This window comes from Globicephala melas, chromosome 15 (assembly GCF_963455315.2).
Source record: "Globicephala melas chromosome 15, mGloMel1.2, whole genome shotgun sequence".
NCBI classification, from domain to species: Eukaryota; Metazoa; Chordata; class Mammalia; order Artiodactyla; family Delphinidae; genus Globicephala; species Globicephala melas.
The window spans coordinates 37,410,717-37,435,598 of NC_083328.1; the positions used below are offsets into that span (position 1 = coordinate 37,410,717).

The 24,882-nt window shown below is 53.3% G+C and overlaps 1 protein-coding gene across 5 annotated transcripts in view; it reads left to right on the forward strand.

Annotated features, from left to right (window-relative positions):
* Positions 1-24,882, forward strand: part of LMF1 (lipase maturation factor 1) — a 97,342-nt gene that overhangs the window by 52,819 nt on the left and 19,641 nt on the right. For 3 of the 5 annotated variants that reach the window (XM_030872240.2, XM_060285780.2, XM_030872244.2), the window contains 3 exons: positions 3,011-3,159; positions 21,084-21,193; positions 23,989-24,156. In XM_030872240.2, the coding sequence (XP_030728100.2) occupies positions 3,011-3,159; positions 21,084-21,193; positions 23,989-24,156 (427 nt within the window). The remainder of the gene's footprint in view (positions 1-3,010; positions 3,160-21,083; positions 21,194-23,988; positions 24,157-24,882) is intronic. The other 2 variants (XM_030872243.2, XM_060285781.1) reach the window with 1 other exon arrangement.

Sequence of the window (24,882 nt, forward strand, 5' to 3'; positions counted from 1 at the left end):
GCTCTCAGACCTGGAGGCCACCGACTACGGCTGGCCCTGAGCTCTGGTCAGGACAGGGCTGGACGACCCTGCAAGTCCCTGTCAGAGCCGTCCCCAGAGACAGTGGGCAAGCGGCTCCTTGGGAAGGCCACCGCCGCCACACCTCACCCAGCATGGCGGTGGGCGCCGACCCTCAGTCTCACGAGGACGCCTCCCAAACGTAGCTGGACGCTGCGCCGCATTCCTGGAAACCAGCCAGTAGCTGCCGAGGTGAAAGTTCTAGCAGCAGGTGGTGCAGCCCACGGAGACTCCCCTGGTCACTTGCTCACTGTCACCCCAAAGCCACTGGTGGGATGTCCCATGCTGTGGGCGAAACCGTCCAGGCCCCCATGAAGGGGCTGTCGCCTTGCCCTCCTGAGGGGTCTGTGCATAGGCTGGGGTGCACGTCTGGGAGGAGGGCTTGTCTTTCTGGGGCCACGGAGAACAGTGGTGTTCCTTGTGCCAGCAGCATAGCTGCTGACCACCGGGGGGACCCCAGCAAAGGAAGCGGAGCATGTGGGTGTAGGCCACCCTCTCCTCCTAGCGGTGCCGGTGAGCACTAATGGCTGGAGTGGCGGCCAGCGAGCAGGCAGCCTCAGCTTCGGCCTGGAAAATGGCTATGCCGAGATGGGGGGCGGGGGTGGCCCCACGCACCCAGCAGGATGAGGGAGGTTCCGAGTTCAGGAGGAGGCAGGAGGGCCAGGTGACACGTACATCCCTAGGGTGATAGCGGGTCCCCGTCACCTGCTTCCTGGCACTTAGGAGGGTCTCTGGGCTCTGCCATTTGCATTTCGCTTTGATTGGTGTCACTCAAACTGCACATTAAAATTCCGTTCGTCGCGTCTGTGCAGAGCGAGGTGACAGAGAAGGCAGACCCGGGCTCTGGGGACCGCTCTGCCCGCCCACGTGAGGTCTGCAAGCTGCTGAGGGGCTTCCAGGGAGCATGAGCAAGGCCGGGTCCCCACTCCTGGGCGGGTACATGGGCTGTTCCAGCCTTGCTTCCTCTGGGGCCTGCCCAGGTCAGCCTGGAACACCGTGTCCGCCTGCCCTGCTTGCGGGGCCACATTGAGGAGGGGTGGAGACAGTGTCCTTTGAGGTCCCTTCTCAGATCTGAAGCGTCTGCAGATAAATCCTCCCAGAGCCGTGTCATCACTCCCATGTTCTGCCGTCATAAAACCACACGTTTTAAAATGCCCCCATGTGGAAGGAGTCCAAGCTTAATAAAAACGACTTCTCAAGATAAAACCAGAGAAGGTGTCGCATAAGGAACAGAGTCCGCTTCTTCCTGTTGAGACAAGAAGGGGGTTTGAAGCACATTGTGAAGCAGAGGTCGTCATGTCCACGAGCAGAAGGACGAGACCTGCACCCAAAATGAGCGACGCTCAGTGTCCGGAACCTCGTAGAGCAGATGAGCACGAGGGCTTCCTGCTTTCTTCCTTTGAGGCATCTGGGGGAAGCCGGGTGTGTGCCCTGGAGGCCAGCTCAGCCCACGTGGGCATCCCACACACTGGGTCCCCAGAGGAGGGTGGCACCGATGTCCCCATCTCGGCCTTGGCCAGAGCGCCCTGTGCTCTGCCTTCCTCTCCCGTCGGTGACAGCTGTGCCAACAGGCCCACCGTCTCCATTGGTCGTGGCCTGGCCACAGCCTGGTGGCGCTCTGGGCTCCAGTCGCCCGCCTCACTCGGCTCCCTCCCCCGGGCACCCCTCCCCAGCACTGTTCAGGCTTCTTTCTGCTTCTGGAATCATCTCCAGACAGTGCAGGGCGCATGCTGGTAGCCCCAGATCCCCCAGCACAGGTGGCTCAGCCGATGCAGTGAGCCCACAGAGACCCTAGGCAGTGACGGCCCACCCGTCGGTGCCGCCCTGGTGTTGGCACTGCTGCCTTTGGGCAAACTCACCTGTTTGTCTTCCAGAGAAGAACCGATGTGGAACTGAGCTTCAGAAATCCAGAGCATATGAGAGTCAGTGGGATTTCTCCCTCCACATTTTACTATGAAAAATTTCAAGCCACAGAAAGTTTCAAACAGTTGTACAGTAAAAACCCTCAAACCCACCACCTACATTTGGCCGTGGCTGGTCCTTGGCTCTATTGGCATCATCACACATCTGTTCATGCCTCATCTTAACGTTCAGTGTGTTTCAGAGTGGGGTTCAAAATTCATTTGGGTTTGTCTGTTTTTTTGAGAAGTTTACAAACATTGAAATGCACAGACCTTAAGGTGCTTTTGGTAAGTCTTGGCCAGTGCACCACCATGACCAGCACTCCCACCCCCAGGGCGCAGACCCCCCAGGCAGCCAGGTTCTAATTTCTCTCACCTGCATGGGGGCAGCTTGTTCTGGAACCTACATCAGTGGAACTGTAGAGTGTTTGCCCTTGTCTGAAGCGTCTCTGACGCAGCAGAATGTTTTTGAGGTTCATCAGTGTGGGGTGAAAGGGAAGTCGTGCAGCCCACAAAGCACAGCGCAGGCTCCTTTTGATGCAGCCCAAGACCAGCTCCATGTTGTGGGTGTCCCGGAGACGCAGTGTGAGGGGCCGTCTCCATGATAGGAGCGAGAACTCAGGTGTGCTGCTCACACCTGCATTTCTCACATGGGCTCCCCAGCAGGAGGAATGACTGATGCCCCCCATCCAGCGGTGCCAGGCTGAGCCACGCAGGGCCTGTACTTGCTACTCCCCTGGCTCCCTCCCTCACCTGGGCAGATGGGACCACAGTCTGCTCCGCATTTAGCAACTCACGTCCGGGTCGTCCAGCCTGCTCGGTGCCCGTGTCCACCCTGGTGACTGCTCAGGGGCTGCGCCGTGTCTGTGGGCGCCCTGCGAAGGGCAGGAGCCATGGCCTGAGCAGCTAGGCTCAGCCAGGAGCTGTGTCTCGGTTGCTCTTTGTCCTGTTTGAAGGACTGTCTGGGTTAAGCCGGGTTTGGTGCAGTTGCTTCCTCGGAAAGTGTCCACTGCTGCTTACTCGTCCTTTGTGTTCTGTTGCCCTCATTTCAGGATGGGAGTCCCAGCTTCTGGAGACGGGCTTCCTGGGGATTTTCCTGTGCCCTCTCTGGACTCTGTCTCCATTGCCCAGGGGGACCCCCACGTCCCGGATCGTCCTGTGGGGCTATCGGTGGCTGATTTTCAGAATCATGCTCGGAGCGGTAAGTAGAACTTTTATTTGTTATACTTGGAAGGAAACGTACTAAAAACGAGTGGCTGCCTTGCTGCTTTCCCACCAGCCAGGCCAGCCGTGCCCCTTCCACCACTTTCCATGATGTCCGAGGCCTGTTTCTGAGCACTCGATGCTCCACTGGCCCCTCTGGCATGGCCATTTTCTATGGGAAACAACCAGGACTTGAGTCATTCCATGGGGACACTCAGGGGAGGGCCCCCTGGTCACCCCTTCCCCCCCAGTCCTCCTGGTGTGTATGGAGCATCTGAAATGTCGGGAAACGTGTTAGCGGGTCACACGACGTTGTCTGTGACCCCGGCCTCACGCCCTCCTGTCTCTCTGCCGGTGGAGCCCCTTCTCCCAATGCCTCCCCGTGTGGTTGCGGTGGTGCTCAGCTATCCCGCTTCCCTGCCACGTCCTCTCCCCCTCACGCCCTCCTGCTGCGCCCTGGGACCAGGCTCCTCGACTCCCACCTGCCATGCAGCTGTGGAAAGTGCACGTCTCAGTTTTAATTACACCTTCGAGTTTTCAGAAACTTAAAATCAGGAGTAAGGTGGTTCACCAGGCAGAAGTCTGGGCGACTTCGTGTACTTTCCTTTCCGCCTCTGCCCTGCTTGTTACGCTAAAATGTAAAATACCCATTTCTTTCACATCGTCCAGACAGTCTAGTGTCTGTTTGCTCTAAGTTGTTCCTTGTGGGGGAAAATACAAGCCTGCAGGGGGGTGGGGGCCGGCGCTGGTTCTCCTGCAAAGTCGCTGTCCTCCACTGCGCCATGCTGCCCCTTCCTTGTCAAATGTTCGGTTTACTCATGGGCTTCTTACGTGAGGGGGGCCACGTCCCCCAGGCAGCACAGCGCCACCTTGCCCTATGCGGCTCTCTGTATTTGAAGCCCCCGTCGCCCCACGTCCTGGCTGGTGCCACAGTCTGCTGGGAAGACTGAACTAGCAAGTGATGGCATCTGCTGTCGAGGGGGACGGGCCAGTCCTCAAGCAGGACCGTGGGTTCCCACTCCCACAGGCTCCCCTCCTGGACTCCCAGGGTGTTGGCCGTCACGCCGTGGTGGTTCAGGTAGCTGCCACGTCTGCACCGTCTGGCCAGGCTCCGGGGGCACTGCAGGCAGCTGGGTGCAGAGGGATGAGCTGTGGCAGCGGGGTGGGGGTGGGGGGTGGGAGACAGGCCAGGGTGGTTGGCCAGGTTCCCAACCCAGCGGGGTATGAGCAGCTACAGACACTTAGAAACACCATGTTGGGTGATTGTGTGGGTCCAGATTCCACGGCAAAGTGTGATGCTTTCCCTAAACTCATTTTTCCATTTAATTAGAAAGATGAGCATGGTTTTCATAGGTCCCTTTGATGAAACACGAAACCGTGAGCGGTCTCGCCACCGCACAGGTGTTCTTAGCCTCAAGGCTGCTGTTCCTTGTCCGTCTAGGACTCAATTGTAGATTCTCTCTCAGCTGGCTTTAAAAAGCATAAAAACATATGCATTGTTTCTAAGGACTTTATCAGGACCCTCCTGGGACAGTAGCTTCAGCTGCAGAGCTCTGGGTGGCAGAGCTGTCAGGTTGCTCTGAGCACGGTTCGCGGCTGCACAAACTCCCACGATGCCTCACAGGGGCGGCGAGTCATTAGCATGTTGTAAAGCACCTTTTATGGCATTTTGATTGACTGTTAGCACCAGCTGGATAAAAAATTATCAGGTGCACTAAAAGGTGTAATTACTTGATTCCGTCTGTACGTTGGATATTATTAACCTCCCTTCGTAGGAAAGCAGAACGACAGAGTTGACTTGATAAAAAGGAGTGACAGCAGCAAGTTGTCCAGTCCGTAGGAGCTGAGCAGACGCTGCCCGGGATGAGCCCGGCCCCGATTTTCTGCTGCTCGATCAGAACTGGCGACTGTCCCGGACGCTCAGACCTGCTTGTGGTTCTGTAGTCTGGCCATGCTTCACATGCCCCAGAGGACAGATTGGTCCTTTCAGAGCTCAGCCTCAGAGGGGTCCCCAGGTCGTGTGGGTGGGGGTGCCCGAGCAGAAGGAAGGAAACCTCTCTGCCCGCTGATGGCCTGGTCCCCCCAGGTGCCCGGGGTGCAGTCGGTGCGGCCACTCCATCCTTGGGTGTCTGGAGAGGTGGCACCAGGCTGCCCTTCTCTGGAAGCAGCTGGAAACTGGACACATGGTGACACAAATGTTTTCACACCCGACGATAGCCAGGTGGGCCGGGGTCCAGAGGGAAACTCTCGAGCCGAGCCCTTAACTGCCTGGCTCTTCGGGGAGGCCGGGGTCCTTGCCGCGGGGAGGCAGTGATGGCCGGAGGGCTTCCTGCTGGAGGCAGCGGCCAGGGCACAGAGGGGAGGAATCTGTGCAGAGGATGCAGCTCCAAGGACAAAGCATCAATTCTGTCCAAAATGCATCCTCTGATCTAACCATGAGGAAGCATCAGACATGCCCCAACTGTGGGACGTTCTGCACAGCTTCTGACCAGCATCTCAGGTATCCAAGTCATACCTTAATTAAAGTCTAAGGAGCCGTCAGCCAGGATGTTAGTGGGAAGCTGGTGAAACTCAAGTAGGGTTGAAGTAGTAGTGACACGTGTACAGAGTCTCCTTGTCATTTTTACAGCTTTTCTGAAGTCTAAGATTTTCTTCAAAATAAAAGGTTAAAGAGAAGTAGTATGGGCAACTTTATGCACGTGAAGTGGGCAGTTAGAGGACATAGAGGTAGGTAGGTTTCTGACACTGACACAAGAGGGTCAGCACAGCTGAATCACTTTATAAACTGAGTCATTAAACATACAAAAGGTACCTCCCACAGAAAACTCCAGGCCCAGACGACTCCACTGATGAGATTTATCAAATATTTAAGGAAGAAGTGATAGCAAATCTACACACACTCATTCAGAAAACGGGAGAGGGGACCCTTCCCAGCTCACTCTCCTGAGGCCGGTGAAGACAAGGACATTTCAAAAAGGGAAGTTACAGAATACTGTTCTTCAAGAGCACAAACAAAAATTATCAAGGAATTATTCGCAAATGAATCCAGAGTACATAAAGGTGTCAAGTCCACGTGGGATTTTCCCCAGAATGCAAGGCTGGTAGGACATGAATAAATAGATGTAATTCACCAAGTTACCAGATATAAGGAAGAAAGAGATCAAATGATATGTTCATCTCATTCTAGGTACAAAAAGCATTAGACAATGTTAAACACTTATTCACAATAACCAAAAAAAATCTCAGCAAACTAGAAATAGAAGGAAACTTCTTCAACCTGATAAAAGATAACTATACAAACTACCTACAGCTAACATCATACTAAATGGTGAAAGACTGAACACTTTTCCTCTAAGACTGGGAACAGGGCAGTGGTGGCCAACCTCCTCATGGCTAGTCAACAGTGTGTTGAAGATCTTAGCTTGTGCATTAAAGCAAGAAAAAGTGGTGAAGGCCCTGAAGATTGGAACAGAGGAAGTAAAATTATCTCTGTTCATCACGTATGTGGAAGATCACAAGGGCCGTAGAACTAGGGATTGAAGTCGACCAGTGTGCAGGACTCAGGGCCAGTATTTCCATGAGCTGGCAAAAACTGTCAAAAACATGAAAGTTTAAAATATACCCCTAACATCCACAACCATAAAATACTTAGGAAGTTTTCACAGAAGTGCAACACTTGTGCTCTGAAAACCACCAAACGTCACTGAGAGGAGACTTGGGCAAGTAGGTCTTCCACGTTTGTGGTCAGAAGGCTCGTTACCAGCCAAGGGTCAGTTGTCCCCAAACTGGTCGATAGATTTCGTGCAGCCCCAAACATAATCCTAGAAGGGTTTTCTTTTTAGAAATTAACGAACCAAGTCTTAGGTGTGCGTGGAAATGCGCAGGACCTAGTCTTGAATGAGAGCAAAGTTGTCGGCATCACACTGCTTGTGGGTTCAGGCCTTCCCAGAGGATGTGGCCCTCGAGGCGCCAGGGGAGGTGAGAGGCCAAGAGCCATATCGACGGGGTTGGTCAGTCTGGAAGCAGTCCCACACTGAAGTCACGGTCAAGTGACCTCTGGACAAGACAGCAAGTCAGTTCAGCTGAGAAAGAAAAGTGTCTCCCCCGCCAGTGCTGGGTATCCCCACGGGCACACGGACCCCACCCCCCACCACACCACACATGACAGTTCGAGGTGGACGCAAACGTAAAACCAAGACACTCCTCGCAGATAACTTAGAACGTTCGCAGTCTCGGAGAGGCAAAGATTGCTTACAGCACAGAAACCATTAACCATAAGAGAAAAAAATGGGTAAACTCTGCGTCAAAACGATGAAAATCTTGGGTTCTTCAAAAGACACCATGAAAAAACGGCAAGCCACAGGTTGCAGGGAGCACTCACAACACACACCTGGCAGAACCTCCGTGTGGAGTATGTGAAGAACTCATGCATGTCACTAACGGACAGTTCACTCTGAAAAAGGGAGAGGTCTCGGCAGGCACGCGCGTGGCCGTCCCAGCACTTGCACGAAACACACATGGATGGACGCTGAGGTCCCACCCCCCCAAGAGGACAGAACTTAGCAGCTGACCAAACCAAATACTGGCTCACTCAAGTTGCTGTAACAAAACACCACAGCCCAGGTGGCTTAAACCACATTTATTTTCTCACAGTTCTGGAGGCTGGAAGTCCGGGGTCGGTGTTGCAGCCAATTCTGTTCCCGGCGAGGACTCTTCCTGGCTTGCAGATGCCACCCTCACACTGTGTCCTCACCTGTTGGGTCAGCTGCCCCCCCCCCACATGACCTCCTTGACCCTGCGTGACTCCCTTGGTCCAGACGCAGCCACACTGGGGGTCAGGGCCTCGATATACGAATGTTGAGGGGCGCGAGCAAGAGGGACTCCCTGCGTGCTCTCCTGTGGGCGTGTAAAACAGTGCAGCCACTTGGGGAGGCAGTTTGGCATTTACTTTCTGAGTTGACCCCACGCCCACCCTGTCCCCCAGAGTTTCCACTCGATACGTAACCCAGGAGAAGTGGAAACGTGGTCACAGAGGCCTTTTACACAAACACTCGCGGCAGCATTATCCACACGCAGCAAGAACTGGAAACCAACCACAGTCCACCAGCAGGAGGATGGGGGCAGCCTGGCCCAAATCCCCCAAAGGCAAACCACCCAGCCGGACAGTGACCCAATGCCGAGCCCACAGGCATCATGTGGCTGAGAGCACTAGCCAGGAAGGGGTCCCGCGTGAGTCCTTGTGAAGGTTCTGGAATCGGCGGAGCCAGCAGGCGGCCACAGACCCAGAGGCTCTGTCACATCTGGGATGTGGGGTGGGGATTGATGGGCGTGCAGGAACTCTCGGGGCAATGGGGTGAGGCTTCACGGGCATGCACATCCACACAAGCCCCTCAGCTGCAGCTTCAGGACGGGACATAAGTCATTTCCTGCAACCTAACAAGAGGTCACCGTAAGGGGAGCCTCGGGAGGTGGTCCATCAGCCCCACAAAGAGCAGAGTTGTGCACATCCATCCGAGCAGGGTTTTCCTGGGCTGAGCACCAGTTGACACAACATGCCTTCAAGCCCTGGAAAGACCATCAGCCCCGCCAGGCACTGCAGCTCGAGACAGGCTCCGAGACGCTGCTTCCTACCTGTTGCCCAAGCCAACCGCGGGCCTGGCCTGTGCGGCGTGTGTTCTCGTCATTCATTCCCGCTGATACAGAGGTGACTTGACGGCCCCAAACTGTCGCCACACGGGCTGGGGGGGGCAGGGTGGCCACCCCACATTGGTGTGATTGGAACTGGAATTCAGGCCGTCCCACGCTGGGGCTTCACAGCTGTGCGGCAGTTCTGTGCGTTGGCATCCTGGGGCCAGACCGAAGCAGCGAGGAGCTGCCAGTTCCTTACAGGAGAGGGCAGACCAGGCCCAGATGCACTCCTTCCTTTTCCGTCCTCAGAGCAAAGAGTGGAGACTCTCTCACCTGCAGGAAATGGTAGATGGTGTAGATGTTCAAGTCACTGTGGTTAAGCCCTTTAATTATGCTTTAAAGATAAAGGTTTTCACTTTTGGACTTCCCTGGTGGCACACTGGTTAAGAATCCACCTGCCAATGCAGGGGACACGGGTTTGAACCCTGGTCTGGGAAGATCCCACATGCCGCAGAGCAACTAAGCCCGTGTGCCACAACTAGTGAGCCTGTGCTCTAGAGTCCCAGAGCCACAACTACTGAAGCCCGCGCGCCTAGAGCCTGTGCTCCACAACAAGAGAAGTCACTGCAATGAGAAGCCCTCGCGCTGCAATGAAGAGTAGCCCCCACTCACCGCAACTAGGGAAAGCCGGCGCACAGCAACGAAGACCCAACAAGCCAAAAAATAAATAAGTAAACAAACAAAAAACCATTTAAAAAATTTTTTTTCACTTTTATCTCAATCTGTTTTTGTAGCTGAGTTCATACTGGCCGAAGTTTTCAGCTGGACCATGTTAAACACCTGTCGTGGAAGCCAGAGCCCTTGGCTCCTGGTCCCTGTGCTTATTCCATGGGGAGTGGGCGGGGATGTTCCACACGGGCATCCTCAATGGTTCCAGCCCGTGCTGGGCCCGAGAACCGTGCTCACTCGATGGCTGACATTCTGGAAACTGAGCCAGTATCCGTGCTACTGGGAGTTCTCATACCTGGACAACGCCAAGGGGATACCAGTTGGGTCAGTCTGACCCCCGGGAAGTCGAACAATGAAACCTGTCTCTTTTCTGCACCTCCCCCCCTGCAGCCTGGCCCCCGGGGGTGTGTACACGTGGCCGTCGGGTGGCAGTGGCTGGCATCTCCCTCTTCCCATAGGAGGCTTGCTTGGTGTGAGGGCTGCCTCACAGGGGTGTCCTGGGCCCACGGGGAGAGTGGCATTGAGAAGAGGCGGTGCCCGGATGTTCAGAGTCATCAAACAAGGGAAGTAGGAACCTGTCCTGCTGCTAAATGTCTGGCAGTGGGGGGAACCCATCCTGCTGCTGGATGTCTGGAGTGGGTAAACCGGTCCGGCTGCTGGATGTCTAGGTGGGTGGGGAAGGCTGTCCTGCTACTGGATGTCTGGAGCGGGGGTGGGGGGACCCGTCCTGCTGCTGGATGTCTGGGGGTGGTGGGGGTAACTGTCTCCTGGACGGCTGCTTCCACTTGCATTAACTAGGCTGTTAGCGTGGCTTTTATTTTCCTGTATATTCTCTCTACAGTTCTTCCAATGTCTTTTACTACCTTTCTCCTGATACTAAATTGTTTTTATTTTATTGCTTCACATTTTGAGTTAAGAACTTAATTCCCTAAGATGACATGATACTATACATAGAGAATCCTAAAGACGCTACCAGAAAACTACTAGAGCTAATCAATGAATATGGTAAAGTAGCAGGATACAAAATTAATGCACAGAAATCTCTTGCATTCCTATACACTAATGATGAAAAACCTGAAAGAGAAATTAAGGAAACACTCCCATTTACCATTGCAACAAAAAGAATAAAATACCTAGGAATAAACCTACCTAAGGAGACAAAAGACCTGTATGCAGAAAATTATAAGACACTGATGAAAGAAATTAAAGATGATACAAATAGATGGAGAGATATACCATGTTCTTGGATTGGAAGAATCAACATTGTGAAAATGACTCTACTACCCAAAGCAATCTACAGATTCAATGCAATACCTAACAAACTACCACTGGCATTTTTCACAGAACTAGAACAAAAAATTTCACAATTTGTGTGGAAACACAAAAGACCCCGAATAGCCAAAGCAATCTTGAGAACGAAAAAAGGAGCTGGAGGAATCAGGCTCCCTGACTTCAGACTATACTACAAAGCTACGGTAATCAAGACAGTATGGTACTGGCACAAAAACAGAAATATAGATCAATGGAACAGGATAGAAAGCCCAGAGATAAACCCATGCACATATGGTCACCTTATTTTTGATAAAGGAGGCAAGAATATACAACAGAGAAAAGACAGCCTCTTCAATAAGTGGTGCTGGGAAAACGAGACAGGTACATGTAAAAGAATGAAATTAGAACACTCCCTAACACCATACACAAAAATAAACTCAAAATGGATTAAAGACCTAAATGTAAGGCCAGACACTATAAAACTCGTAGAGGAAAACATAGGCGGAACAGTATGACATAAATCACAGCAAGATTCTTTTGACCCACCTCCTAAAGAAATGGAAATAAAAACAAAAATAAACAAATGGGACCTAATGAAACGTCAAAGCTTTTGCACAGCAAAGGAAACCATAAACCAGACAAAAAGACAACCCTCAGAATGGGAGAAAATATTTGCAAACGAAGCAACAGACAAAGGATTCATCTCCAAAATTTACAAGCAGCTCATGCAGCTCAATATAAAAAAAAAAAAAAAACCCAGTCCAAAAATGGGCAGAAGACCTAAATAGACATTTCTCCAAAGAAGATATACAGACTGCCAACAAACACATGAAAGGATGCTCAACATCACTAATCATTAGAGAAATGCAAATCAGAACTACAATGAGGTATCACCTCACGCCAGTCAGAATGGCCATCATCAAGAAATCTACAAACAATAAATGCTGGAGAGGGTGTGGAGAAAAGGGAACCCTCTTGCACTGTTGGTGGGAATGTAAATTGATACAGCTACTATGGAGAACAGTATGGAGGTTCCTTAAAAAACTAAATATAGAACTACCATACAACCCAGCAATCCCACTACTGGGCATATACCCTGAGAAAACCATAATTCAAAAAGAGTCATGTACCACAATGTTCATTGCAGCTCTATTTACAATAGCCAGGACATGGAAGCAACCTAAGTGCTCATCCACAGATGAATGGACACAGAAGATGTGGCACATATTATACAATGGAATATTACTCAGCCATAAAAAGGAACAAAATTGAGTTATTTGTAGTGAGGTGGATGGACCTAGAGTCTGTCATACAGAGTGAAGTAAGTCAGAAAGAGAAAAACAAATACCGTATGCTAACACATATATATGGAATCTAAAGGGAAAAAAATGGTTCTGAAGAACCTAGGGGCAGGACAGGAATAAAGATGCAGACGTAGAGAATGGACTTGAGGACATGGGGATGGGGAAGGGTAAGCTGGGACGAAGTGAGAGAGTGGCATGGACATATATACACTACCAAATGTAAAATAGATAGCTAGTGGGAAGCAGCCGCATAGCACAGGAAGATCAGCTCGGTACTTTGTGACCACCTAGAGGGGTGGGATAGGAAGGGTGGGAGGGAGATGCAAGAGGGAGGAGATATGGGGATATACGTATATGTATAGCTGATTCACTTTGTTATAAAGCAGAAACTAACACACCATAGTAAAGCAGTTATACTCCAATAAAGATGTTTTAAAAAAAAGAAAACTTAATACTGTAACTTTTCATTGAGCAGAATTGCAGCTAAAATCAGCAGTTTTCATTGAGATTTGCATCTTGGCTATGGCTGGGGCAGGTCATTTTCACTTTTTTTTTTTTTTTGGCTGCTCCATGCAGCTTGTGGGATTTTAGCTCCCCAACCAGGGACTGAACCCAGGCCCTCAGCAGTGAAAGCACCAAGTCCTAACCACTGGACCACCAGGGAATTCCTTGGAGCAGGTTGTTTTTATGTGAAATGGAGGGGATGCAACATAAAAGGAGGCTCTGGAGAACCTGGGCATGAAGAGGAGCCTCTGGGCCCTCAGAGGCGGCACGAGGATGTGCTTTCCTGTCCGTACCTGGGCAACCGCCATGTAACCCGCAGGCTGCAGACAGCGGCCTCAAGTCCCTTCTCGCTATTCAGAAGGGGCTTGGTTGCTAACCACCTGTGCTGCCCACAGCTCTGTGCTCACACCTGCTGCACACCCCATGGGGCCCCGATGCTCCTTGTGTGCAGACTGTCCCTGTCTTGTTAACACAAAAAAAAGCTATATCTAAGATGGAGAAAATAGAGGCCCACAGGACCTACCGTTTCAGGGTCAGAATTCAGCAGGGCCAGGAGCCACAGCCATGCTGTGATTGAAGGACACCATGAGAAAACACTGTCTTCACCTAACTGGCAGTTTTGTCTGAGATCCTGCCGTAAAGTCACCTGGAATATTATGAAAGCTTCGGGCCAATAAATTTGACAACATAAGTGAAATGGAGAAATTCCTTGACAAGTGCAGCTTACCAAAACTGAGACAGAAGGAAACAGGAAATCGAAAGGGCTCCATATCTGGTAAATAAATTGAATCTGTAATCAAAAACCATTCCAGAAAGAAAGTAAGCACAGTGAAATCAAACATTTGAAATAAAACATTTGAAACACCAGTGAAATCAAACATTTAAAGAGGAAATAATAGCAATCCTACACAAACTCTTGGAAAATAGCAGAGGCAGGGACACTTCCCAAATTGTTTTCTGTGACCAGCATAAGAGTGATACCAAAACCTGATGAGGACAGGACAAAAAGGAAAATAGAAACCAGTGTCCCTCACAAAGACACAGAAACCCTTAGCAAAATATTGGCAAACCAAACTCGGCAATAAAAGAGGCATGGTTTATCTCAGGAATGCAAGATTGGTTTAATATTTGAAAATCAACTAATGAAATTCACTATACAACAGAATAAAACTGAAGAATGATTTTTTTCTCCTCAACAGATGTAAAAAGTACACGATACAATGCAGTACCCACTCAAGGGCGTGTTAGACGGGGCTTCCTCAGTGGTGATAGAATGAGAGCATTCATGTGTGATTAGAAACAGGCCTGTTGTCTGTTTTTGCTGCTGCTCTTCATCACTGTATTGGAAGTCCTAGTGCAATAAAACAAGAAAAAGAAAGCCATAAAGATTCCCAAAAAAGAAATGAAACTTATTCACAGACATGGTTGTACATGTACAAAACCCAGTGGAATCTTAAAAAGCAACTACTAAAGTGAATACATTAATTTAGCAAGGTTGCAGGATACAAGGTCAATGTGAAAAATAAACTGTACATCATATACTATTACAAAGTCATTAGAGGGGACTTCCCTGGTGACGCAGTGGTTAAGAATCCACCTGCCAATGCAGGGGACACGGGTTCGAGCCCTGGTCTGGGAAGATCCCGCATGCCACAGAGCAACTAAGCCAGCGTGCCACAACTACTGAGCCTGCTCTCTAGAGCCCGCGAGCCACAACTACTGAGCCCATGTGCCACAACTACTGAAGCCCGCGTGCCTAGAGCCTGCGCAGCAACGAAGAGTAGCCCCTGCTCGCCACAGGTAGAGAAGGCCCGTGCACAGCAACAAAGACCCAACACAGCCATAAATAAATAAATAAATAAATAAATACATCGTTTTTCACCCAGGTTTATATGTAGACTCAAGGTAATTCCTGTAAAATTCCCAGTGGGCTTTTTGGGAAAAGTGACATGTTGATTCTAAAACTTACATAGAAATAAAAAGAAATTTGAAAAAGAACAAAGTTGGAGGACTTATACTTCCTGATTTTAGAGCTTAATTTAAAACTGAAGTATGGGGACTTCCCTGGTGGTCCAGTGGATAAAACTCCGTGCTCCCAATGCAGGGGGCCCTGGTTCAATCCCTGGTCAGGGAACTAGATCCCACATGCTACAACTAAGGAGCCTGCGTGCCTCAACTAAGGATCTGGCGAGCCACAACTGAAGAGCCCACCTGCCACAAGTAAGACCTGTGCAACCAAATAAATATTAAAAATAAGTAAATAAAACTGGGCTTCCCTGGTGGCGCAGTGGTTGAGAGTCCGCCTGCCGATGCAGGGGACACGGGTTTGTGCCCCGGTCCAGGAAGATCCCACATGCCACAGAGCGGCTAGGCCCGTGAGCCATGGCTGCTGAGCCTGCGCACAGCCCGGAGCCTGTGCTCCACAACGGGAGAGGCCACAACAGTGAGAGGCCCGCGTACCACAAAAAAATAAATAAATGAATGAATGAATGAAACTGAAGTATGGTATTGATCTAAACTGGAAAAATAGATCAGTAGAAGAGAAGAGAGTCCAGAGATAGTCCCACACCTCTGCTGTCAGCTGATATTCACCCAAGGTACCAAGTCAAGTCAATGGGAAAATGAAAATCATTTTTTACAAATAGTGCTAAAATAATTGGAAATCTGTATAGAAGAGTAAAATGAGCTTTGAGTACTCTTTCATCTGTACCAAACTCTAATTTGAAGTAAATCATGGACCTAAACATAAGAGCAAAACCAAAAAGTTCTTAGAAGAAAACATAAAAGAATATCTCCCAGAAACAGACCCACACAGATGCAGTTGATTTATTTTCAACCAAGGCAATAAGCCAAATCAGTGGGGCAAGAAAAAATAATTTTTTTTAACAAACATAAAAGGTAGAATCATAAAATTTTTTGAAGATAGCATAGACAGTTACCTTGGGGTACACAGAGATTTCTTGGACAGGGCACAAAAAGCACTAACCATTAAAGAAAAATATTGATAAATTATACTTCACTGATATTAAATTTCTCCATCTTCAAAATACACCATTACGAAAATGAATAGGCAAGCCCCGCCTGGGAAACACCTGCAGTGTACAAGTCCAGCTGAAATCTAACATTCGGAACCTGCAGATCACAGTAGGAAGGTGGGTGCAGGACCTGAACATACTTCACCCTCGAAGGGATGGGAACGGCGACGAGGACGTGAAAACTGTGCAGCGGCATTTTGCACCCAGGAGGGGCTGGGTGTAAAGCACTAGCAGCGCCCCAGGTCGGAGGGTCTGTGGGCCATGGGATTCCTGGTGGGAGCGTCACTTGGCTCGTAGGGGGTGCGGTGGTGCAGCCTTGCTCAGCAGCTGTAGGCCGGTTTCCTACAAGGCAAGACATGGCCCCGCCTGTGAGCCCACCTTCCGCTGCCGGGAAAGAAGACCTGTCCACACATGTCTACAGCAGCCCTGCTCATCATGACCGCAGACCTAGGCACCAGCCCAGTGTCCATCGACGGATGGGCAGCCTGTGGTGCATCCACACAAGGGACAGCGCTCAGCTGGGAGAGGGAACCAACCCCCCGAGGCAGTGATGCAGACAGACCCAAAGTGCCTGGAGGAGCTCGGCCAGCCTGAGCCCAGGGCCACGGGCCACCAGCCCCTATGAGTGTGAAACCCTGGGGGCAGGCGGAGGCGGAGGTGGCCCCCTGGCCAGTGCGTGTGGAATTGCCTGGAAAGTGGTCACGAAGAATGTTCTGTGGGATGGAAACCTGTGTCGTGTTTTGGGTGGATTCCTGATTGTGTACAATTGTCAGACACATTGAACTGGACATTTCATCTGTGTGCGTTCTGTTTCATGTGAATTGTAGCTCAACCCTTTGACTTAAGAATCCGTGTGAGTTTGCTTTTTCACGCAAGGATCCCTGTGAGATGCAACCCCATTAAAGCCACAGACCTTGGAGATTAGGGGGTCACAGCTTACTGCAGCCCTTGGGCCTCACCCCAGAACCCGCCATCGGGAGTGAGCCACGCCCCTTTCCATCCAGACGGCACACATTTCTGCCTGAGCTTGCTGGCAGCGATTCCAGGTGTGGTGACGGCCCTCTGTGTCCTCCTCCGAGCAACGCTGTCACTGCTGTAGCATCTGCGCTGGGCCCACAGCTCCCGCTTCCCTCGCTGGCTGGAGAAGGAGGATTCCTGGAACCCAGCAAGTCTGCACTTGGGTCTGTGCACTTTCCCTGGAGGCTGGAGGCCCAGGACTGCTCTGAGTGGGTGAAGCAGGTCATCTGAAGCAGTTTCCGCGTTGCCGTTTGGGGTCCCAGAGATGCTCCGGCCCCACAGTGGCAGCAGCGGCCCCACAGTGGCAGCAGCGGCGCTGAAAGGTGAGCGAGCGAGACAAGACACCAGACCCGTTAGTAAATAAGAGCAGGAGCTCGGTAGGAAAGAGCCTTCAGGTCGGGGCCTCTCTGGGAGTCAGTTCCTACAGTAAAATCTTATTAACATAATGAAATAAACGTTGGAATGTGACTCACCCCCAAGACCAAGTCAAGCGGGTATCACTGCCACTTCCTTGACGAGCCTGCCGGGTCCTGGGATCACCACTCCAAAATGAGAGCGGTTATTCTAATTTGCTTTATTGCATCAGTGTGGGCTGCTCTGTCCTCCTTCCCATGGTGCCGTCGGTGGAGGCGTCCTGGGAACCTCTGGGGAGCGCCGTCCACGGGCTCTGACCTCTGCCCAGCTGCACGCCCCTCACATCAGCCCCCTGCCCAGTGGCTCAGTGCCCTCTTTGTGCTGTCTCTCTGCCACTTGTCTCAAACCAGCCTCGGCGGGAGGACGGTCATACCCAGCCCTGCAGTAGCTGTGAGGACCCGAGACTGTCCCCTCCACCCGCTCCACAGACCCTGCAGGTCTGGGCAGTTTTCACAAGCTCTCAGGGTTCAGGGAGGGGGCACAACAAGACCCCCCACCAACAGCATCCACGATTTCTCTCTCTCCCTGCACATTCGGCTCAGAGGTTCCCCTGTAGCTGATGCAGTGCACTGGTAAATTCAGAGGGTGGATTTCCATCTAATCATACCCTGGAGTCTGAAAGTGTAGACACTGCCCCAGACCTGGAGAGAAGGGGCTGGGTGGAAACCCTGTGTAGTCTGGGTCCCCTTCAGATGTGGAGACAGGTCAGTCCCGAGAGACCCCAGGCCAGCCTGTGCACACTCAGGTGAGATCTGGGCGCTAAGCCATGAGCCTCACGCTGCGGTCGTCCACCTGCTCACAGAGCATGTGGGGTCCTGTGGGTCCAGCTCAGCTCCCAGGGGAGATGCAGAGTGCTGCCGGGTCTGAGCAGAACCGAGGCGTCCCGACCCCCACCCCCCGTGGCTGTGAGCACGGCCCAGACCAGCAGGCCTGCTCCAGGGAGGGAACAGCCCCTCTTCCCGTACCTACAAACCCAGGTTGATGATGCTTCTCCTTTGTGGGAAAGGAGCAGGTGTAGGACTGATCACCCGTGTCTGCAGATGGAGAAAAGGATTTCCAGAGAGACAGACTCTGACGGTGAGAGAACGGGGTGCAGTGTACGTGCAAAATGGGGGCACTGCCGAGGGAGCTCTCGGTGCTGGCTCGGACCCGAGGGCTGTCTCCCCTCCCCCAGCTGCAGGCCTGAGAGCCCCCCACCCAGTTAGGTGTGATGGGACTTGTGCAGCGTCACAGAAATTGATGTTCTTTCTGTGGCAAAAGGCCTTGCTTTTTCCCATTTCCAAATGGGAGATTTTAAGGAGCATGTTCTTGGAGCCGTGAGCTTTAGAGAGAAGCCCCTGTTCATCCCCCGGGCACCTGCCCCCACCCGCTGCCCATAAGGCCTGAGGTCTCCTCGGTCGCCCCAGAATATTCTAGCATCCTGGCACTCACCCTTTCCCCAGGGAGAGCAGAGGTTGTATGGACAGCTGGAGGTCACTCGGTGTGTTACTGGTCTGTCTGTGCCATTTTTTTGGAATTAATTTTGGGCTGAAAAAGGCTCAAAGAAGGCTTTGTTCCTTTGACACTTACTCTGGAAGAAAAAAAAATCCGTGGAAAATCTGACATCTGCATTGTAGAGAGAAATCAATAGATGGGGAGGAATATAATTATCCTCCACTCCCAAAAGAATGTTTCAGATTTTTAAGTGTCTCATACCAGCTTAGAATTTGAATGACATTTTAATTATTTTGTTTTTTTTCTTCTTTGCCTGGTTTGAATCTCCAAAGAGTGCCTCTTGGATTCCAAGGGATGTAGGGAGCAGAGCCTGCACTCACGGGGAGTGAAGTGTGACAGTGGCTGTGTTTTCCAGCCGAACGAGCAGGCACGTTGCCACAGAAACCAGCGGTTCATCCGCGCCGGCAGGACACGATAGGCTTTCTGTTTCTGTACAGATGCGACCATGTATGGCAGAGTTCACACTGGAAGTTGTCTCCGGCACTTCTGTGATCTAAGCAAACCCAGTTTCCAGAGACTTGACTAACCGCCTCTCAAGGTGACTAGTTCTGTGAGTCTGTAGACAGAGCAGGCGGGTCCTCGGAGTGCGGCTCCACAAGCTCCCCTGACATGGGATTGGCCCCACTGCAGGGCGCCAGGCCCCAGAGAGGTGGGTACGGAACAGCCACCGGGTGTGAACGGCACCCAGGACAGCTGAGTATTGTGCCCTCTGTGGGACATATTTGTAAACTCTCTGCTGGGCCGCACAGCTAGCTCATGCCTGGCCCATGTGCTCGGCCAGGACACGGTCACTCAGTCTCACTGTGGAAGCTGCCAGCATGGCCGCCACGTGGGCTCTAGCTTCCTTGTTGTTTCTTGTCCCTGCTCCTTCGGGTGTCGCTGCGTCTGTGCCACCCACAGGGGCTCAGGCCAGGTGTCAGCTGCCCCCTCGGCCCATCCTGTGGGCTCCACGGTCCAGGCAAGTCCAGGGTGGGCAGTCTTACACCCTGGGCAGCCATCCTGCCTTGCTGGCAGTGTGGCCGTCAGAGGACCTGTCGACTCACACTGTCCTGCCCCCGGCTTAGAGCCCTCAACTGCCCCAAAGTTCTTCCCCTATGGGAAGGTCAGTTTTATGTGCGAGTCTGGCTGGGCTGCCACCCCAGGTATTCAACCAAACCCCAGTTCGACGTGGCTGCCAGGCTGTTTTGCAGACGTGATTGAAGTCCATGGTGGGTTGGCTCCAGTGAGGAAGGGTGCCCAGGACAGGCTGGGCAGGTGCGAGGATGGGCTGAGGAGACTCGCCCCCGAGCAGCTGCAGCTGCAGAGACCACCAGCCAAGAGAGCCAGGCCGCCATCCAGGCTGCTTTCTTGGCGACACAGTTTCTCACCTTCCAGACCAGCTGTCATGTGAGACAGACGTTAGGGCTGAATCTGTGCATCCAGCAACAGTTTTACTCCCGTTGGTGAGCAGTTTGCTTCTGACCGTGAAGGGATCGCGTGGAGCTGTGATTCCCAAGGGCAAGTGCGGCAGGCAGTGAGCTGACTGTCCTCCTGGCCACTGTGGACCGGCCATGCTGGCCACTGCCCGGCAGGGAGACTGGCAGGGCTGCAGACAAGCCCGCCCACAGGCTTCACAGTGGAGGCCCTCTCTCCACAGCCACTGTCCCGGTGGACTGGGCAGCACAGGAGTTCCCTGGAGCCCCTCCTGAGCCTGAGCACCGGGGTCTCCCACGTGCTGTGGCCTGAGCACTGGGGTCTCCCATGTGCTGTGGCCTGAGTACCGGGTTCTCCCTTGTACTGTGGCCTAAGCACAGGGTCTCCTGCATGCTGTGGTGGGTGGATATTCTCACTGAGGCCACCAGAGCTCCTGAATCATCATCACCTTAGCAGTTGGGACATCGTCCCTCCCACGTCTTCCTTGGCGTCTAAGTCAGGTTGTGCTCATATGCTTTGCGAATTTGCCCTTTTCTAAAGCCTCACAGGTGCATTACTATGGTGATGCTCAGAGTCTAAAAGCTGGGTTTTAAAGAAACACAGGAGGAACTGATTTTATAAAAAGGAAAGAGTGGGATTTCCCTGGTGGCGCAGTGATTAAGAATCCGCCTGCCAATGCAGGGGGACACGGGTTCGAGCCCTGGTCCAGGAAGATCCCACATGCCACAGAGCAACTAAGCCCGTGCACCACAGCTACTGAGCCTGCGCTCTAGAGCCCGCAAGCCACAGCTACTGAGCCCACATGCCACAACTACTGAAGCCCACGCACCTAGAGCCTGTTCTCCGCAACAAGAGAAGCCGCTACAATGAGAAGCCCGCGCACCACAATGAAGAGTAGCCCCTGCTCGCCACAACTAGAGAAAGCCCACTCACAGCAACAAAGGCCCAACACAGCCAAAAATAAATAATCAATTTTTTTTTAAAGCGTTTCTTTTTCCCTGTGTTTGCTACTTTTAGTCCTCAGAAACCCTAAACATGTCTTTCCTGGACTTCGTTCAGATTTTCCCTTTCATGTCGCTTCAGGCATCACATGAGGTCCGTCACTCCCACAGGTCCATCCGGAGGTGGCTCACATTCCTCTCTGTCTCCTCGGCAGGGCCTGATCAAGATCCGGGGGGACCAGTGCTGGCGGAACCTCACCTGCATGGACTTCCACTACGAGGTGAGCGGTGCGGCTGTGCGGCGATGTGGGGGCACAGGTGCAGGCTGGGATCGTTTCCCTGTGAATCACCCCGAGGGTGTTTGGCGGCGTGGTGTCAGCTCATCCACATTTGCCCCGCGTGCCTGTCACTACCTGTTTTCCTCACGTGGGGCCCTGCGTTCCTGCTGGGTCTGGGGCACCACCTGTCAAGCAGGATGTCTTCCTCGTTTCCTTCCCCGGGGCAGCGGGCAGCAGTCTCCTCCCTCCTGGGATCTCACTTAGGCTCCTGGAGAGGCCCTGCGGGAAGGAGGGCCCCTTGCAGACACTTCTCTCCTACCTGTGTCCTAAACCCGCCGGGAGCCGGAGCGAGGAGGCCAACGCTGCACCCCGACAACTGCCTCAACCACCTCGTCACATCAGCACCAGGCAGCCCTGCCCCTTGCCTGCCTCATCCACTTGCCTGTGTCGGCCACTTCTGGGTCAAGGGTGGAGGTCTGGGGACTCAGCCCAGCAGAAATCCCAGGAGGGGCAAAACAAGGGCCAAAGGTCTCATGGGCAGGAGACCCACCCATCCCTGGCCACTGGGGTCCCAAACCACTGGTGCCTGGCTCTTCCGCCTGGGCGTCTCCAGGACTGGGGGTCGGTGGGGGGGGGCAGGGGGACGAACAGGAGAGCCTTCAGGAGTGCTTCAGCTCTGAGTCTGCGTTCCCTGCTGGCTGCCAGCCAGGCCCTCTCAGCCCCAGGGGAGTGAAGAAGGTCCCCCGGTGGGTGGGGAAGCTCAGCTGGTCTGTGAAGGGGTGGGAACAGAGAAGGAAGGTCTAGCTGGCTCGCCTCCCACCTGGAACGGCTGGTGGGCATGCAGTGGATGCAGTGGGCACACATCCCGCCTGCCTCTGGCGGGGGGCAGTGCAGGGGATCCCAGGCTCCCCTTTCCCTCTGTCTGGTGGGCGTAACCTGTGTTGATGAGAGGCAACGTCGGGGGCAGGCGGGGGTGGCTCCCCTTGAGGCCTCGCTCCCCCCAGCTGACTGTGGCTGTAGGTAACGTGGGGCCTTCAGCCCTGAAGAGCGTGCAGGGTCACATGTCCCTCTGCTGCCCGAGGCTGGGCCGCCTCCTGAGCTGGGTCCTGAGATGTGGCAGAGGGGCTGCTCCTGTGCTCCGTCACCGTTCCCAGTGCTGCCCACGGTGTGGCCCATCCACAGCACGCACCTGTCCAGGGGCCACGGCGCCTTCCGGCAGCCTCGCTCTCACGTGCACACATGCACATACAGTCGCATACACATGCGTGTACACACCGTATCCAGGAAACGCTCTGTTGTTTAAAAAAGCTGAAACATTTGGAACTGATTTGATGCTGCCTTTTTGTGTTGTTAGTGAAATTGCTGCTAACCACCAGAATATCTCCAGTTTTAGGACTATGGTGGTTTCATTCCACTCAGGCGTTAACCGTCATGTGGTGAATCTGGCGTCAGGAAACGCAGGCCTTTGAGCAGAAAGGGCCCCGACAGTTCTGCTCCCCCAACCCCGTGTCTCCCCAGGGCCCTGCCCCCACTGAGCCCCCCACCCCCCAGCCCTGCACGCCCTTCCCCAAAGGGGCTGCCTCTCTGTGTCTGATCCGCCCTCCACGTTCACAAGGGGGGAACCTCTGCAACCAAGACAGAGTGAGAAAACAGTTAAACGCAGTTTTATGAGCCAGGCCAGCAGGAATGCGGGGCAGGGAGACAGCAATGCCCAGACCGGGTTTCTAACACCCGTCTCCACCTAGAGGGACCAGGCTCCTGGAGAAGCGGCTGCCCCCGGGCTGGAGCAGGAAGGGGCTCAGGTGACCCTGAGCATCTTTAGAGCCGGATAACAGGGAGACGCTCAGGGTGGTTACAGCCCAGCGAGTACGACAGCCCACGTGTCCACACCCACGTGGGTGCGAGTGGAAAGGAGTGACCCTGTCCTCACAGCAGACGCGGCGCCCTTCACGGACTCACTCTCCACAGACGGCAGAGGCACAGTTAGCCTTATGGTGGGTGCTGCGGGTCCACCGGGTCTGGGGCTGCCGCGGCCTGGTGTCCCACCCCAGCCAGCTCAGCATGGAGGGCCACCTGCACACAGTACCCATCACCGATGCTGGATGTCCACACCAGGGCCACCCCAACCCCACACAGTGTCAGCACAGCTGGCCCTTTTGAGCATGGACGGCCGCGTGAGCGGGGAGGACAGGGCCTGTGGTTGGAGGCGCAGGGCCCATCAGCTGGGCCCTAGGCGGCCAGCACCACGGCTGAGTCAACAAGTGGGCCTCGGGGACCTGCTATGCCCTCCCACCCCGCACACGTGTGGAGGCTGTTCCCAGGAACACACACGTGGGGCCAGGACCCTCTCCCCCAGCCTCCACTGTCCTCCAAGAGGAAATCCACCATGTGTGAGCATCCTACGGTCCTGCCTCTGCACCTGTGCCCTGTCCCCTCGCGGGGGGCATGCCGGTGCCCATGCTGCTCAGGGCTCTGACCACAGACTCTTCCCCAGCATCTGAGCTCCTGCGTTACCAGGGCCCTCAGGGTCCCCTTGAAGGGGTCAGTGTCAGAATTACAGGAAGCCAGGCGAATAGAGAAGGTCGGGACCCATGGCTCCCCACCATTCCCCATCCTGGTGACGTGTGAGCTGCTGGAGGGTGGGCCACGCCGCCGGTCTTCCCCGCACCTCTCCCGGCCAGGGCGGCCCCATGCACCCCACTTCCCCAAAAGGCCACCAGCGGGCACCACAGAGCAGGGCCAGGGAGGGCAGGTCCCCACCTCCAGGCACAGCTCACGGGCCTCCTTTCATCCCACAGACGCAGCCGGTGCCCAACCCCATGGCCTACTTCCTGCACCACTCCCCATGGTGGTTCCACCGCTTCGAGACCCTCAGCAACCACTTCCTGGAGCTTGTGGTGCCCTTCTTCGTCTTCCTCGGACGGCAGATGTGCATCCTCCATGGGGCCCTACAGATCCTGTTCCAGGTGAGCAGCCGCTTGTCAGTTCCCAAGGAAAACCTGAAATTTTCACGTCCTGTTCACCTCGTTTATGGAGGTTTGACCTACAGCGTATTCGTTGCTCTGCTAGTTTTGCCTCCATCTTTCTGTTCCTCGGTGTCCAGGGGGCCGTGTGCTGTGCCGCCCCAGATGATGAGTGCGGCAGGAGCAGGAGTCGGGTATCCCACACCTGGGGGAGCCACCTGTGGCTTGCTTGGTTGGTTGTTTATTGTGGCCATATCTACCAAGTTCTCTTGTTTCTTCTTTACTAGGAAGTTCTATGGGTTTTGTTTGGGGTACTTTTAGTCATGAATGGGTGTCGAAGTTTAGCAAATGGTTTTTTCTCCACCAGTTGTGAGAAGATCACTTTTTTGCCCTTAATTTGTTGGCATGAATTACATTACCACTGCTAAAATGGAACCAATTTTACCTTGCTAGGATAAATCAACTCAGTCGTGCTGTGTATACTGTAACATGTTAGTGGGTATAACTTGGTACCATTTTGTTTGGGTTTTTCATGTTGTCAGTGAGTGAAGTTTGTGGTTTTCCATCCACACTGGCCTTGTCTGATTCTGCTCCAGGTTTTACTCTCACCCTCGTAGACAAGACAGAGTTGGTTCTCTTACATCACTGCCTGGCCCAGGGGGAGGGGGGGTGGTCTTTGTGGACACTGACAACCCTTTTGCGGCTGCCAGACAGGCAGAGTCTCTGTTT